The sequence below is a fragment of the Muntiacus reevesi genome, chromosome 7 (genome assembly GCF_963930625.1).
Source record: "Muntiacus reevesi chromosome 7, mMunRee1.1, whole genome shotgun sequence".
In the NCBI taxonomy this organism is placed as follows: Eukaryota; Metazoa; Chordata; class Mammalia; order Artiodactyla; family Cervidae; genus Muntiacus; species Muntiacus reevesi.
Genome location: NC_089255.1, coordinates 21,760,346 through 21,775,352, shown reverse-complemented (window position 1 = coordinate 21,775,352; position 15,007 = coordinate 21,760,346). Strand labels below are relative to the sequence as shown.

At 43.9% G+C, this 15,007-nt stretch overlaps 1 protein-coding gene across 1 annotated transcript in view; it reads left to right on the top strand.

Annotated features, from left to right (window-relative positions):
• The window catches only part of LOC136172319 (M1-specific T cell receptor alpha chain-like), a 606,661-nt gene that overhangs the window by 561,507 nt on the left and 30,147 nt on the right, over positions 1-15,007 (top strand). The window contains exon 3 of the mRNA XM_065941585.1: positions 1,009-1,080. Coding sequence (XP_065797657.1) covers positions 1,009-1,080 — 72 coding nt within the window. The remainder of the gene's footprint in view (positions 1-1,008; positions 1,081-15,007) is intronic.

Genomic DNA, 15,007 nt, shown 5'->3' with positions numbered 1-15,007 from the left:
CCGAAGCACAGACAAGTTAAATAATTTAAGTCAAACCCAAAAAGTCAGAACTGGGATTACAGTCTGAGATTCCTTGTTTTCTTATGGTGAATTATCTTGAGCTGTCACTTGTGTGAATTGAAAACATAATAAGCACAGGCCATAGGAATTCGCCGGGGATGGAACTTAACCAAAACAAAAACTGACTGCTTGATGATTTCATGGGTGTTTGAAATGTATGCCCAGATCTTCTTTGCCACTGGTGATTATTTGGTGTCAGAGATAGGGAGAAAGCAGAGGGGCCAGATGTGGGGAGAGAGCCTTGCTAGGCTCAAGGGTTTTTGTAGGCCTTTGTATCACTGTGTCACCAACAACAAACTCATCTTTGGGACTGGAACCAGATTACAAGTTTTTCCAAGTAAGTCCTAGAAACCAAGCAGAGATTTTGCAAAGGTGTTTTGTATAAACAGTAAACTGGCTTTGGTTCAGCCCCATGGTACTGTGGGCCACCCTTCCCAACGCTGTGTTCTGTATGACTTTCCCCACTTCTGGCTGTCTGGTCCTCATTCCCTCAGGATACCATTTCTCGAAGAGAGAAGTTTCTGTAAACCAAATCAGCTCAATCTATGTGTGAATACCATGGTACTGACTAGAATCTTATCAGCAGTAAAAATAAGACAGTCAGATGCATCATGACTCCAGACAAATGATCTGTTTTTCTCGTTTGCATTTTTATTTAAAGTATCGGGGAAGGTGAAGCAAGTTCAACTTCTCCCATTTGAAAACTGTTTATGAATTACTCTTCCCTTGTGTGCAGAAAGACCGAGACTGACTTTAGATGTTTAGTCATTTGATTTCATCATCTGTGTCTGGAATCTAAAATGGGCGAAGGAATCAAATGTAATTAAATGAGCAAATAATCTTCAATAGTCAATATTCCTACATTGTTTTATGTGCTTGGCTCTGGACTTTTATCTGGGACTTATCTTTAATAGGCTCCCCAGAAGGACAGTGAAGGTTTTTGTTAAGGTTTTTGTCTCTGTGTGGATGGCAACTATCAGTTGATCTGGGGCTCTGGGACCAAGCTAATTATAAAGCCAGGTAAGTCTCAGAGATGTGACTGTAAGGGAGAGGAGACATGGGTTGAATAATACACGAGGCATAGCATGCAAATTATATTTTTAAGAACAATCCAGCCTGCTGGAGACAAGGTACTCGACCCAAAAGGGCTTTTCACTCCCAGCGAGAAGCAGTGTCAGCCACCAACTCTCTTGTTTGATCTGCTTGCTTCCAGAGTGAATAGTGCTTAACTCGCCCTCCAAAAGAGCAGAGTTGGGTTGTTACAAAGGTTGATTCCCTCTAAGATGGTTGGAATGCTTTCCCAAGCGTATAACCAGTCTCGCTTTGTCAAAAGAGAAGGCCAGAGAAAAGGCCAAGAGCCATAGTCAAAGGCCAGGGGATGAAAGCAGTGTTTGCCACTTCCCCAACATCCTTGTCTCTGGTTGCTATCTTGTGTAGGGAAGCAGATGCCTGCAAAGCTTCTGGCCATTTGCTGGAGAACCCCCTGAGGTTCTGGACCTCAGCTCGAGCCCCACAAGAATGTCATGTAAAAGGTCATGTCAGGGCACGTGAGGGGTGTACGGAGCCTAAAGGGATACCTGGCAAGTCAGTTCTCAAAGCAGTGGGACTCAGGAGTTCTTAAGCTGGAAAGACTAAGCCCATTCTCCTCCATCCTTTTGCCCCTTCCTGTGGGTTATTGTAAGGCACTGAAAGGCTGTGTGAATTATGGGGGTGCTACTAACCAGCTCATCTTTGGGACTGGCACGCTGCTTTCTGTCAAGCCAAGTACGTGAGTAGTGGGATTCTGTGTCCCTAACAAGTGGGAGGGAACAACCACTCTTTGATGAAAGGGAAGGATAAAGTTAGATTTCTTACCTCTCCATCATTCCTTATCTAGTCAGGCTCTCAAATGTCCTAATCTCTTCATAGCACCACAAAGTCGGAGAAGGGGAAATAGACTAGTGTTAAGATAAATCCCAGGAAGAAAACCCCTGTAGAAAAATTCTTCTCATCTAAATGTTACAGGCTTTCTGCTCAGTGAACTTGATTTCCAGGCCATTTATCAGCTCTGGTCCTACCTTTATCTAGATAGATACAACCTCTCCTAGCCTATCCGTGCAGTTGTATGTGAGCCGGTCCAAGCATCTTATTTTTCTTCCCAAAGAGACCTGAGAGCTATGGTTGGTGAGATTGCTAAGAAGGCAGACAAAACTGATGCAGGGTAGGGGAGGCCAAAGACGAGGTTTAGGGTGGGCTGTGGTTGTTATTTAGACACTAAGTCTTATCCAACTCTTTTGCACCCCCATGGACTACAGCCCACAAGACTCCTCTGTCCATGGGATTTCCCAGGCAAGAATGCTGAAGTGGGTTACCATTTCTTCCTCCTGGGGATCTTCCCGACCCAGGGATCAAACCCACGTCTCCTGCACTAGCAGGCAAATTCTTTACCAGTGAGCCACCAGGAAAGCCCTGGGATAGGTTAGGTCAGTATTAAAATGGTGATCCATGGAACACCTTCCCCATATGTCCTGCATTTGTTTCCCTTTTCATTTTCTCTAGAATACATCCTTTTGGCATGTTCTGGACACTCACTGCTCCCAAACTAAGAGGAGAGAAAATTAGTTTTTAACTTGCTCTTCAAATCTGAAGAAGCAATAAGTCACAGTTATGATGGGGATGAGATCTAGTCTCCTCTCTCCAAGTTTAAAATTCTGTCACCAAGGCCCTATTTTTAACCAAGATCTGGTGTCACCGTCTTGGATGCTCACTCCTCTCTCTTCTCTTCAAGTCTCAGTGTATGTGTTAACATGTATGTTAAAACTCAGCCAATGCTCAGCTTAGTGATAAAAGGGCTCTTGTGTGCCCTTATCCTTGTATTTAGGATACAATCTTTCTCATCACAGAAAATGTTCACTTCTTTCATTTATTTCAGAACTGGACTTTCTTAAAGTGTAGTAGACGGTGTGTTATAACTCTCTTGTTCGCCTGAAACATCATAAGAGTCCATGGTGGCACTTCTTTAGGAAAAGATGAGATGGTTTGCCACTTGTTACTCTTCCCTGGTGAAATATGTTCTTAGGCTGCCAAATAGACACTATTACATAGTGAGAAAGCTTGGAAATACCCTGATCAGTGAGTAGGGAACAGGACCGTGGCATTTGGGTGGAGTCTCGATAGGAATTCAGACAGCTCTGAAGCTGGAAAACATCCCTGTGGGTATAAGAAGGCATCATCCTTCCAAACCTGTCTGTCTAGGGCTGAGCTCACGCATATGAGAACAAGAGTTGTTAACAGATTAGTTGATTTGGCATGGCAGATTGAAGCCTAACAATGCAAAAGGTCTTAAAAGCTCCTACATTTGGTCTTTTCAAATAAAAATTATTTGCTTTTTGTAGCAGAACCAGTATTTTCTTCTTATCATAAAAGACCATTTTCCAGAAACACAGGAAAAAAAACATGGGGAATCCAAAGCCCCTTCACTCCCAAGCCACGTGTGCGGTGGGGTTTCACTAGGGGTTTCAGTAAAAGCAGGAAATACTGTGGGGACTGGCAATGCCAGAATCTTCTTTGGAACTGGAACCCAGGTGGTGGTAAAGCCCAGTAAGTGGCCCTGTTCTATTTATACTTGACCAAACAAATAAATCCTGTGAAGTTAGTAGAGATTTAATTTAATATGTAGACAAATGTGCCTTTTGAAAAATGACTTTTGCAAATGCATGAAACATTCATGATTGTTGAAAATAGAGCAATAGTGATGAATGGATGCAGAATGAGACCATCCCAAATTGCCTTTAATATGGTAGCTCAGCTCCTCTTCTTAAAGAGATACTGGAGTCATCAGTTATTTACAGCCACAGTATCTCTGAAACTATGCTCTGCAATGATTCGTGTGTTTACTGTGATGTTGCCCACAGAACTTGTCTTCCATTCTACTAAAATGAGAATCTATCTCATTTTAAATGCTCCTCATGTGGATAAGGTAACTTCTTTGTCGCTCACGCCTGCATATGTATTTATTTCTAAAAGATCCAATATAAAACCCAAACATTATCCCAGTTTGACAAAGGTCCACATCTAGTCCTATACATGTCAAATTTCATTAAAAGCATAGCTTTACTATTCAAATGCAATGGGAGAAAGAAACAACTGAGATAAATTGACGATCCCAGATGGCTTACTAACACCTGAAAGGGAATTCAGAGTGAAATAAAATGGCAGGCATGATGACAGGATTTTTGTTTAATGATCAATTCCTCCATGGGGAGTAAAATCTTTTTGAACATGCCTCAATGGGGAGGAGGGAAATAATGAATTCAGGAGCCTGGCATTCCTGGGGGCGCACCTGGGATGTCAGTTTCTTCACAATACATTTTGGAAACAAAGCGACTCATCCAAATGTCTAGTCAAAAAAATAATAGTAAGAGGCAGGTGTTGTCAAGTTGACTGGATGAGTTATTAAACTCTACATTAGGTTATAACCGAAACTATGGACTGACCAACTGACAAGAGCTTTGAAATAGAATGGCCTAATCTTTAAATGGTTTAACAGTGGGAAATGACCAAAGACAAAGAAACAAGCTAGAGGACTCCATAACTTTGCTTTGGGCTGTTTGCTGGGCTCTACTAAGTCACTTCAGTTGTGTCTGACTCTTTGCCACCCTATGGACTGTAGCCTGCCAGGGTCCTCTGTCCATGGGGTTTCCCAGGCAAGACTACCAGAGTAGGTTGCCATGCCCTTCTCCAGGGGATCTTCCTGACCCAGGGATCAAACTCACGTTTCATGTCTGTTGCACTGGCAAGTGGGTTCTTTACCACTAGCACCACCTGGGAAGCCCAAGTTTGCTTTAGATCTAGCAAATATGACCAATCCATGCTAATCCTTTTTAACAACTGTGATAAAGACATTTTGGGGGTCAGGTAGTCAATGAGGAGGAAACAGTGGGGTTTGGTTTTTTATGGGTCAAACAAGGATTCAATTACTGGTGGTAATCATCCAGTGTCCATCTCTTAGTGGTGAGAAAACATAGGCATGGACTGTGACAGAACAGCCTTCCCTGAAAGACTAGAGTCCTTCTGGGCCAATGGATGACCCGCACTGCCGTTCGCTAGGGCAGGCCTATACTCAGTGTAGCAAACATGTGCTTGACCTCAGGTAAGGTATCTTCAGGGTTGGGTGGTACGGCCCCTCCAGAACAGAGCCCAGGGTGAGGTGAGGGCTCTGTGAAACAGTTCTGTCTCGGGTGAAATTCAGATGTGTGTCTTGCATAGCCCCTTCCTGCCCCCATCTTTCTTCAGGCTCTGAGGAGTGGGTTTCTAGCTCCATAGCTGTCTGCTCAGTCGTTTTTCACCTGCTACCACAGAATTGTGTTAGATATCACAAAGGAATTCATTGAATTGTTGCTTTTATCATTCACTCTCAGTGTCAAATGAGGTCGTCCAATTTCCTCTCTGCATATTTGCAACAAGCAGCATAAAATTGAAGCAAAACAACCAGGAGACACAGAGAAAGATAACAGAAGAGATAACAAGGCCTGTTTATTATAGTAAAAAGGAAAATGCCCCGTAAAGGTGAGATAGCCATCAAGTTTTCCTGAAGAGTCACTGGGAGTTTTTGTTGTGGCCCCAATCACAGTGTGAACAAACCGCTAGCAAAATTGTCTTTGGAAGAGGGACTCAGCTTCATGTTCTCCCCAGTAAGTGCTGTTCATGTGATTTTCTGATATTGACTCCCATTGACTGAAAGTGGTTTGGTGTTGGGTGGGAAAAGCTTCTTCGGCTCTAAGACATGTGGGTAGCCTATAATTCCTGAATCCTTCTGCTCTGCAGACAGGCCCAGTCCTTGACCCTTCCACAGCTTAGCCAGATATCAAATTCTTTCCCCTTTAGAGCTTGAAAAGTGTTGCCAGTGCTTTTAGTGCTTAAATATTAATTATCCTTTCTACAGTTTGTACATTTAAAGAGTCAAAAATTGTGAAACTTTGTCAAGGGTCATGTTTCAAGTTTCCCCTCCCCAACCCAGGCTACTCCCCACCCCTTCATGGACTTTGGACACATCATAAAATCCAGGATGATTTCAGACTTCAACAAACTGGCTTTGGAAATGACCCCAGCCTATCTATGACCCCCTCCTCTTCCATTCTTCGTAAAAGACCCACTTTCTCTGTTCAGCCTCTGCTAAAATTCCTGGCTCTGGTGCCCCACGCCTTCGCATTTCCTTTGTTCCAGGGATGAGTAGGAGATAACGTTTTTAAGAGCTACTTTAATGCCAGAGGCAACAAAGATGGTGTGTCAGCCAAGAACAACATCTTGGGCTGAGCCTTTTCACTCTGTGCCATTTTCCAAATCCTTTTCTTCATTTAGGTAAAGCAGCCACTCCTATTTATTCCTAGCACAGCAGAGAGTTCATTATGAGGCCAAAGACAGGGGTTTCCTTTGGAATATGTTTCACAGGCTAACAATAAGCTGGAAGTTTGCAGATGGTTCACAAATGCATTCTCAGGCCACAACTCCATGTATGGAAGCCAGTATGGGCTTCCGGGGAGAAGGAGGCAAAGACGTGCAAAGGGAAAACAAAAGCTATGGTTTAGTGGGGAGATTCCTGGCTGATTTCACACAGAGAAAAAGATTACCATGAAGAAACACTCAGAAAACCCCCAAGGCCAGGCATTCAGAGTTTTTGTGATGGAGGCAATCACTGTGGGGATTCAGGAGACAGGCGACTTGTCTTTGGAAAAGGCACAAGACTTGCTGTGACTCCAAGTAAGTGTCCCTGGCCATCCCTGTCAGCAATAGCATCTACGCTTAAATGATTTTTCAGTGAACCTATGAATGCTTTTTTCCCCAAGAAAAGTCTAGTAGGAGCTGAGAAGTTAGTACTCGGCAGGAAGATGAACAGGTTACTCTGACATAATTCAAAAGTCAACCAGAGGGAGGGGGGATCGGGATGGGGAATACATGTAACTATATGGCTGATTCATGTCAATGTATGACAAAACCCACTGAAATGTTGTAAAGTGATTGGCCTCCAACTAATAAAATAATATTAAAAAAATAAAAAAAAAATAAAAAAAAAAAAGAAAAAAAAAAAAAAAAAAAAAAAAGTCAACCAGACAATCAGGGGCAAGCCCCATACCTCACCCCGGCCTCAGCCTCTCCAAATGGTTCTGGTCACATATCCTGCCCAGTTCTCTCCCCTGATCCCAGGAGCTCAAAACCCTAGAACAGAGAAGCTGAGACACCTTAGTCTGGGGAGCACAGGAAAGCTTTTCTGAGATCCAAGAGCCACTTTTAAATATATTGTGAGTTTCTGTCTAATGTTGATATTCATTTTAATTTGTCTAAGTAACATACGAAATTTTCTCATTATAAAAGCAATCCAAATCACAGATAAAGCCAATATTCACCCTGACCTCCTCTTCCTTCAGTATCAGTTTCCTCCCCAAAGGTGACCCTTGGGACTGGTTGGGTGAGTTGTGATAAGTGTCTTCTTGGAGTATGACATGAAATCTCCTGTCTTCAGTGAAGGCAACTCAAGACATAAAGAACTCAGACTGCAGTTGGCAGATTTCAATTAGATAAAAGGATCGGTTACATCCTTGAATGCAAAGGCTATTGGCAAAGGAAAGTTATCTTCCCAAGAGCTCTTGAAGAATACTTTGGTCTTGGTTAGAGAACTCCTTGGCTGAGAACAGGAGGAGGGACCAGGTGACCTCTGAAATCCAGCCAGGTCTCTGTAGGACTCAGGGATGGTCCACCTCACGGCAAGTGTCTGTAACAGCCCTTCTCTTCTGCCTGTCCTCTGGTTATTGTTTTAGCTTGAGTTTTTGTCAGCACTGCTCCTATACTGTGAACGGTTTGATTTTTCTCAGCATCTGTGGGGTTTTTGCAAAGAAAGGAAACTCTGTGCCTACTCTGGGGTTGGGAGTTACCAACTCACCTTCGGGAAGGGCACCAAACTCTTGGTCACACCAAGTAAGTTCTTCTTTCTGGCTAATTATTCTTCCCAAGATGCCTGCCTTCCATCATCCAGAAGCTGTCAAAACACAGGTGGTGTTTTCTTTGCTTGGTTTGTGTTGGGTGGTTCATGATACCAGTTGGAAAACAAGGTTATTAATGCACATATCCTCTGGGGCATTGTACTTGGCTTTTAAGATCCATGTAGTTTCTCCCAGAGAAAATATGTGAACCTCCACAAAGAGGAAGGCCCAGGGAAAGCCGAGGGGAAGGGGGGAGGCAGGAATTGGATGAAAACAGATAAAGGGCTTGCAGGAACAACAAACAAGAGGGGATCCCAGGAGACCATGCAGTAGCCACCTTGAGTGAACTTCCCAGGAGTTGCTCCTGCCAAGGCCCATTCTCTCAAGGAAAATTATAGCAAATAGAATTGAACTGGGAAGTTGCTAGTTATTAGTATTCATCCCACATTCTAACCTAATTACAAGGAGATTGTTTTGGCCATGGGCAGTCATTTCAGGTTTTGTTTTCCTGCTTACCTCCTCCACCTCCACCTGTCTTCCTAGAGGCCCAAGTCAAGGTTATTGCAATAGCACTGAACACTGTGTAACACCGGTACAGGCAAATTAACCTTTGGGGACGGGACCGCGCTCACTGTGAAGCCAAGTAAGTTGTGTTCTTCTTTGGCTGTGCCTTCAGGGGCAATCAATCAAATCGTTAGTTTGAAAAATACTCTAATCCTCTGCATCTGCTTGGGCTCTTTATTAATGTTCTTTCCCCAGGCCAAAGAGAGTTGGTTTCTTTCTCTGCTTTAAAATGAGATATGCGTGTACGCATGCACACGTGCACGCGCACACACACACACACACTTGCTCTGGCTCATGGTGAGGGGCTTTCAGGAGCATAGACAGCATTTTCAAAGAAATCGAGATATAAACAATAACTGAGCCAATGGGAAAGTCGGGAAGAACCTCCAGAGAAGACCCCACCCCGGTCTGGCTTCTCTGCACGTTCTCAGCCAAATAGGGGGCTTTGGCTCTGTCTGATGGTCTAGGGCAAGGAATTCCTCAGCTTCTCTCTGTAATCACTTCTAAAATTTAGCAGCCTTTGCTGCCAGAAATAGAGTACATCTAACTTTGACTACCCATGTGTGCACTGAGATTTAAATCTCTGAAAAGAACCCCTAGAACTTTAGGCATCTAGTTTCCTAAATTCCTACAGTTAAATATGAAATTCAGCACTGAAATTTCATCTCTTTCTGCAGCATCTCTGAGATGCCATGTGTCCCTCAGGACATGAATCAAAATGATTAGGGATTAGGCATTATAGTGTGAGCTTTGGAGACAGAAAAACCCAAATTCAAGTTCTGGCTCCACTACTTTATCAGCTGTGTGATCTTGAACAAATTAATTAACCTCTCTGAGCCTCAGTTCCCTCATCCATAAAATGAGGATAAAAATATCTCTACCTTATTATGCTGCTGAAAGGATCAAATACAATAATAACAGCTAAAATATTTAGCATAGAGCCCAAAACATAGAAAGAGCTCATTAAACCCTAGCTATTAATAATGATGATAAACATCATCTCCAACACACAGTAGCACTTTTGTTTCACCCCTCAGGCTCTTCTGTCAAGGCTCTGTCATGCATCAGGAGAAGAGCTGGCAGGAGGGGAGGGTGGAGAATGTCAGCCTGCTCTATGAAATTTTTCACCTGGGATTGGAAAGTGTCTAAAGGGAAATAGAAAGAACCCTGGCTAATTTGAATACAAAATCATCCAAATGTCAGAGGCAGGGGAGAGATTTCTGCAGAGAGCTGCGTGGTCCGAGCTCCCGGGGCTACACAATAGCCCCTTAGAGCAGAGATGCAGCTCACGGGGTAGTTAGGCGAGGGGTGTAGCAGCTGAAACCTAGCCCCATCCTCTCGGCAAGCTGACCCCCGCGCAGCCCCCTCCCAGGCCCGGGCTCCCTATGTGGAGGGACAGGGAGAGAGAGGGGATGGCAGCTTCACAAGGAAGAGCTACTTGCCCCCAGATTGTGTCTCTGCTCCTCTAGGTAGTAATGCTCATGAGAGATATGATGCCTGAAGATAGCCCCTAAATGAAATTCTCAGACCCAGGGATGGAGAATCAGGAGTCTATAGAGGCAAACTGGGCCGGTTAGTATTGAAGAAGAGGGGTGGAGGGAAAAGTGGGAATCTAGTCATAGCTAAATCTGGGAGAGGACGCATTAAACAAAAGCTGGAGGTGCTGTGTTCCCCAGCTCCCTGCCTGACCCCACCCTGGGACTCAAACCACAAGACATGGCTAATACTGCAAGAGGAAGGGAGTTAGTTTAGTGGTAAAAACCTTCCTAATAGGTTTGCGAACAGTGAAAATGAACTGTCAGGAGTAGTTGCCAGGGCACTTTCTCTGGAGGGTTTTTGAAAGGGGATAGACACCCTCCTCCCAGGGCTGACTGAAGCGCAGCCCTGCCTGGAGGCAAGAGGAGGAAGAGAGACACTCTAAGCCTCTTCCCAGCCCTGGAGCTGCTCTGTGAAAAAAATTCTGGCTCATTAACGCGGAGCTGCCTCCTTCGGGGGACCAGGGTTGCTGGGTTAAGTTTGGGAACCCTTGCTTGTCGTGTCCCAAACTCCCTTTGTACTCAGACTGAACAGGACAAGCATCCTAAAGCTAAGAACACAGAGGCTGGGTCGTGGGTCATTGGTGGTGTTGAGATGTGTGAGTTGGGGGGGTGTGGGCTCAGGGGGGCTCTGAGGGGTTTTTGTAAAGCCCAGGGGCACTGTGGGAATAACTATGGCCGGGGTTTGATCTTCAGTGGAGGAACCAGATTGTCTGTGCAGCCCAGTAAGTATGGAGAGGTGGGAGCAGAAACCAGCCTGTGCTTGAGGCCTGGGTCCATTGTGACCTTGGAGCCAGGATGGAAAGGAGAGTAAGGAGTGAGAGGGATGTTTATTCTGGGAGGAAGATCGCAGGATCATGTGAATAATACTGGGGGAAGTACATCGGAGGTTTCCCTTCTCAGGAGGGCTTTGTCGGGGGAGAGCTGAGTTGGCAGGTTTTTGATGCTGAGATAATCACTGTGGGGAAAGGCAAGGCTTCTCCCTCGTCTTTGGGAAGGGGACAAGGCTGCTTGTCAAGCCGAGTAAGTGGCATCCAATTTGACTTGTGCTCTGAATATGATAATCTCCAAGAGAACACCTGCTCTCTTTCCCATGGGGGTCTCCTTGGGCCAGAAAGACATTCTAGGGGCTGAGCAGACCAAGGCCCAGGGCCTGGTCACCTTTCTTGTCTTTGAAGGAGCTCTGGGAGGTGCAGAGGGGGAGAAACTCACCAGGACCCCACCGACAGCCCAGACTTGGGGTCTTTCCACACTCTCACCTTCCAATAAGTAAAAGCATCTTGGTGGCAAATCTTCTTCAGGAGGAGATGCCGGTAGAGTTATGCCCATTTCATACACTTAAAAACAGGCCTCTCAGAGATTGGCATATTCTAACAGGAACGGAACTCAGGGAGATCAGTTTTTCCAGTAGACAGTTGGCTTTGAAGCAGCAGGTTATTTAAATGAGAGGGTAGCTGTGGTAATCAGCTTTCACCTGAGCTCCAGGTGCTGAGCGCTGGGTAGGGTTTTAGGTAAACTCCTAGACGGTGGGGTTTTATCACTGCAGAACCCAGTCTTCCCTAAGCCTGGTCTTCATTAACCCAAGCAGTGCTACTCCCTGGCCCTGCAGCCTTGGAAGTGCAGCTCCTGGCAACATCACTCTTGGTGTCTTATAATAAGACAAATTAGAAGAGAAGCAGGGGAAAAGCTTATATCTCGGATCATGCAGTTCCCTCATTTTGTAGCAAGATTGTTTCCCCACGAGCCATTTGTCTTCATTTAGCTGCTGTCTTCTCTGGGGAAGCCATTTTGTAGAGGTGTTCGTCACAGTGTGACAACTGACGGCTGGGGGAAATTGAATTTTGGAGCGGGGACCCAGGTTGTAGTCACCCCAGGTAAGCCTGATTCCCTGGAGCCTCAGCTGTCCTTAATTCTAACCCGTGTGCCAAGTATTTCTAGCTGAGACCATGAGAGACATATTTGAAAGGAAGCCATTTTGCCGAACAGCAGTACCCAGAGCCATTAAGCAAAAGTGAGAGACCAGTTTGGTGTTAAACAGTAACATTTTTGGATAAACAGGAATTCTCATTATTCCCTATCAGTCCCCTGTGTAGGTACCTGATTTCCCTCATAAGGAAAGAACTTATAGGAGAATGTAGAGCCGTGATTCATGCCGTGGTGTGAGAGAGATGGGCTGTGGATTCTGGAGGGGGAGGATTAGAAATGTGTTCAGGAAGATTGGATGTGTTTTTGACAGGCTGTAGAACACTGTGTGAATTATAACCAGGGAGGAAAGCTTATCTTCGGACAGGGAACCGAGTTATCTGTGAAGCCCAGTAAGTATAAATGTGTATCCCTGGATTAAGCAATGTCTATGGATTAAAGGCTGATTTAGACCCAATTACACACTATCGGAAGAATGTTTAGAAAGGGTGAATGAGCGTCAGATAGAAGGACAAAAGTCCCCTGGCTAGGATCTGACATCTGTGTGCAAAATGGGCCATGGAGGGGAGTGTCTGGGAATTGCTTCCAGAATATATTCGGTGAGACAGTGATGTGTGAATGATTACTTGAGGTGCTAACTAGGATCTGTAGCCCTAGATTTGTACCATCATCAGTGACAAGACTTCTTCTTCTTTTCCAAGCCTCTAAGACACTATTCTTTTTGGCTAAGATTATGTCAATTTATAGAAGGAACCTTGTAAATCGTGATCATTGACCAGAATAACTGCGATTCGCCTCTCCCAAAGTCTAAAACTCATTTTTAAAACAAAGTTTATTCATGAGTACGGTTGGGACAATTTCTGTTTCTGGGAATTTAGGCCAAAAATGTGTACAGCATAGCCTCATGGAGCAGAGAAAACCCTTAAAAGTCATCTTTTCTGACTGTCCACATATAAGGAAACCGAGGCCCAGGGAAGAGACAAATCATGGCCCCACAGCCAGTCTATGGTTGAGCTCAGGCTAGAATTTAAGTCCTTTCATTCATTCTCCTGGATGGGCAATTTCCTGGTGGTATAACCCAGAGATACTCAAAGCAGTGGAGAAATAGTCCCTGTCCTGGCTTTGTGAGTCTTCTTAGATGAAAAGATGTAAATACTGGTTTGACCTATGAAATCAGAGAGCGCTTACCCTCTCTATATATTAAAAGCATATGTTTGATGCCTGGAACTCTGTAGTAGAAAGTGAGAAGCAAAGGTTCCCTAAAAGGAGGTGAGATTTTAAAGACAAAAAAGGCATTCTTTATGATTTGTAGATAGGCAATTTGGTTACTCCAGATCAAACCTAGTTTGACAGGCCTAATTCATGGTGATCGCCAGCTCTTCACTCTGTGCTCCAGCCAAGCTGGCCCATTGGCTCTGGTTTTTGTTGTTGGGCTTATCACAGTGCTTCCTCTGGTTCAGGCTGGCAACTGACCTTTGGATCTGGGACCCAACTGACTGTTTTACCTGGTAGGCCATCACATTTAAGTAATATTTTCATGAATTTATTAATCTATAAATGTATAGTGTATATTTATGTAACATAATGGGCCTGCAGGTGGGGTGGGAGAGAAACTAACAACACATACTTTAAAAGGTAACATAAGAAGAGAATTAAAAAAAAAAAAAAAAGAAGAGAATTATTTATCGAAGACCAAAGAGAAAAAAGCCTTTTTTGCCAAGTTTGGAATAGGAGTTGGTGAAAATAAATAGAAAAGAAGCTGCCCTAACCTAGAAGAATAACAGATTTCATAACGGGAACCTCTGTTTCTCATAATATTTTCACTAGAACAGGTGAAATGCTACAAGATGGTTTTAACAGGAATTATCTTAAACCAAGTCTAGTTGGCCAGCTATGTTGCTAGCCCATCCTGGCTTATTTCTAAATAAGTCGCTAAACACAAAAGTGCCTATTTAAGATATTTAAATGAAGCTCTATTTCTATAGCTTTCTGGTGCCCTTCCAGCAAAGCATTCCTGTAACACACTGCTTATCATTTCTACGAGTAAGAACAAGTAAGCCCTTTGCCCTCCCAAACTGTATAAGTATTATAATTACTTGCTTTAGACTGAAGTCACCTCTATTTTATTTCTCATAACTGTGTTCATTTGTTGAGATTTGTTTAAATCCAAACAGTGTGGGCGTCTCACTGTTGGCACTGAGGTTTCCTTTCTCTTGAAAGTGTCAGCAAAATATTTTGCCCATAAATAACGTTTCATCTAGACTTGCAAATGACAGCCAAGTCTGCGGCCTCGTTTTTCCTCCCCCTTCCTAAAGGGAATATGCAGGCAGAGAGCAGAAAAAAAAAGCCAAAACCTACAGCTTCATTGTGGGGGGTGGACAGGGGCTGTTAAAGTACATTTGGTTATATAATGGAGGTACTTTGACGGATAGGACGCAGTGATCTTGTTTGATCACACACACAGAAGACTGCTAGCTTGCTGGTGTGGTTCAGGGTGTCCTTGAAAAGAAGCTCAGGTCAGGTTGCCAAGCATGACACAGACTCAGGTCGAACTCAGGGAGAGAAGCTCCTCGATAGCCCTGGAACTAAAGGCAGAATCAGGATTCTCCTTACAATCTAGCCTATCTGAGGAGAATTTCCATTTATAATTAGGAAGAGAGAAAGGTAAAGAGCATTTATTTGCAAAGTCCTTATTTCAAACATTGTGTGTCTGGAGTACAGAAGACACAAGAATGAACCCAAGCAGAAAACGAAAGAAAAGAAATCAATAAAACCACTGAAGAAAATCAGATGCCCTTATCTTGCCTGTCTTTGATAATGAATGTGTCTTCTTGGTTCATTCCTCACTTTGGTTCTTGAATTTTCTAGGAAAGTAGCAAAAAAAAAAGAAAAAGAAAACTGGTGGCATTTGGTTAGTCTTGGCCTAGCTTGGTTAGTTATCTCTGGATAACATACCTTCCTTTTAGAAAG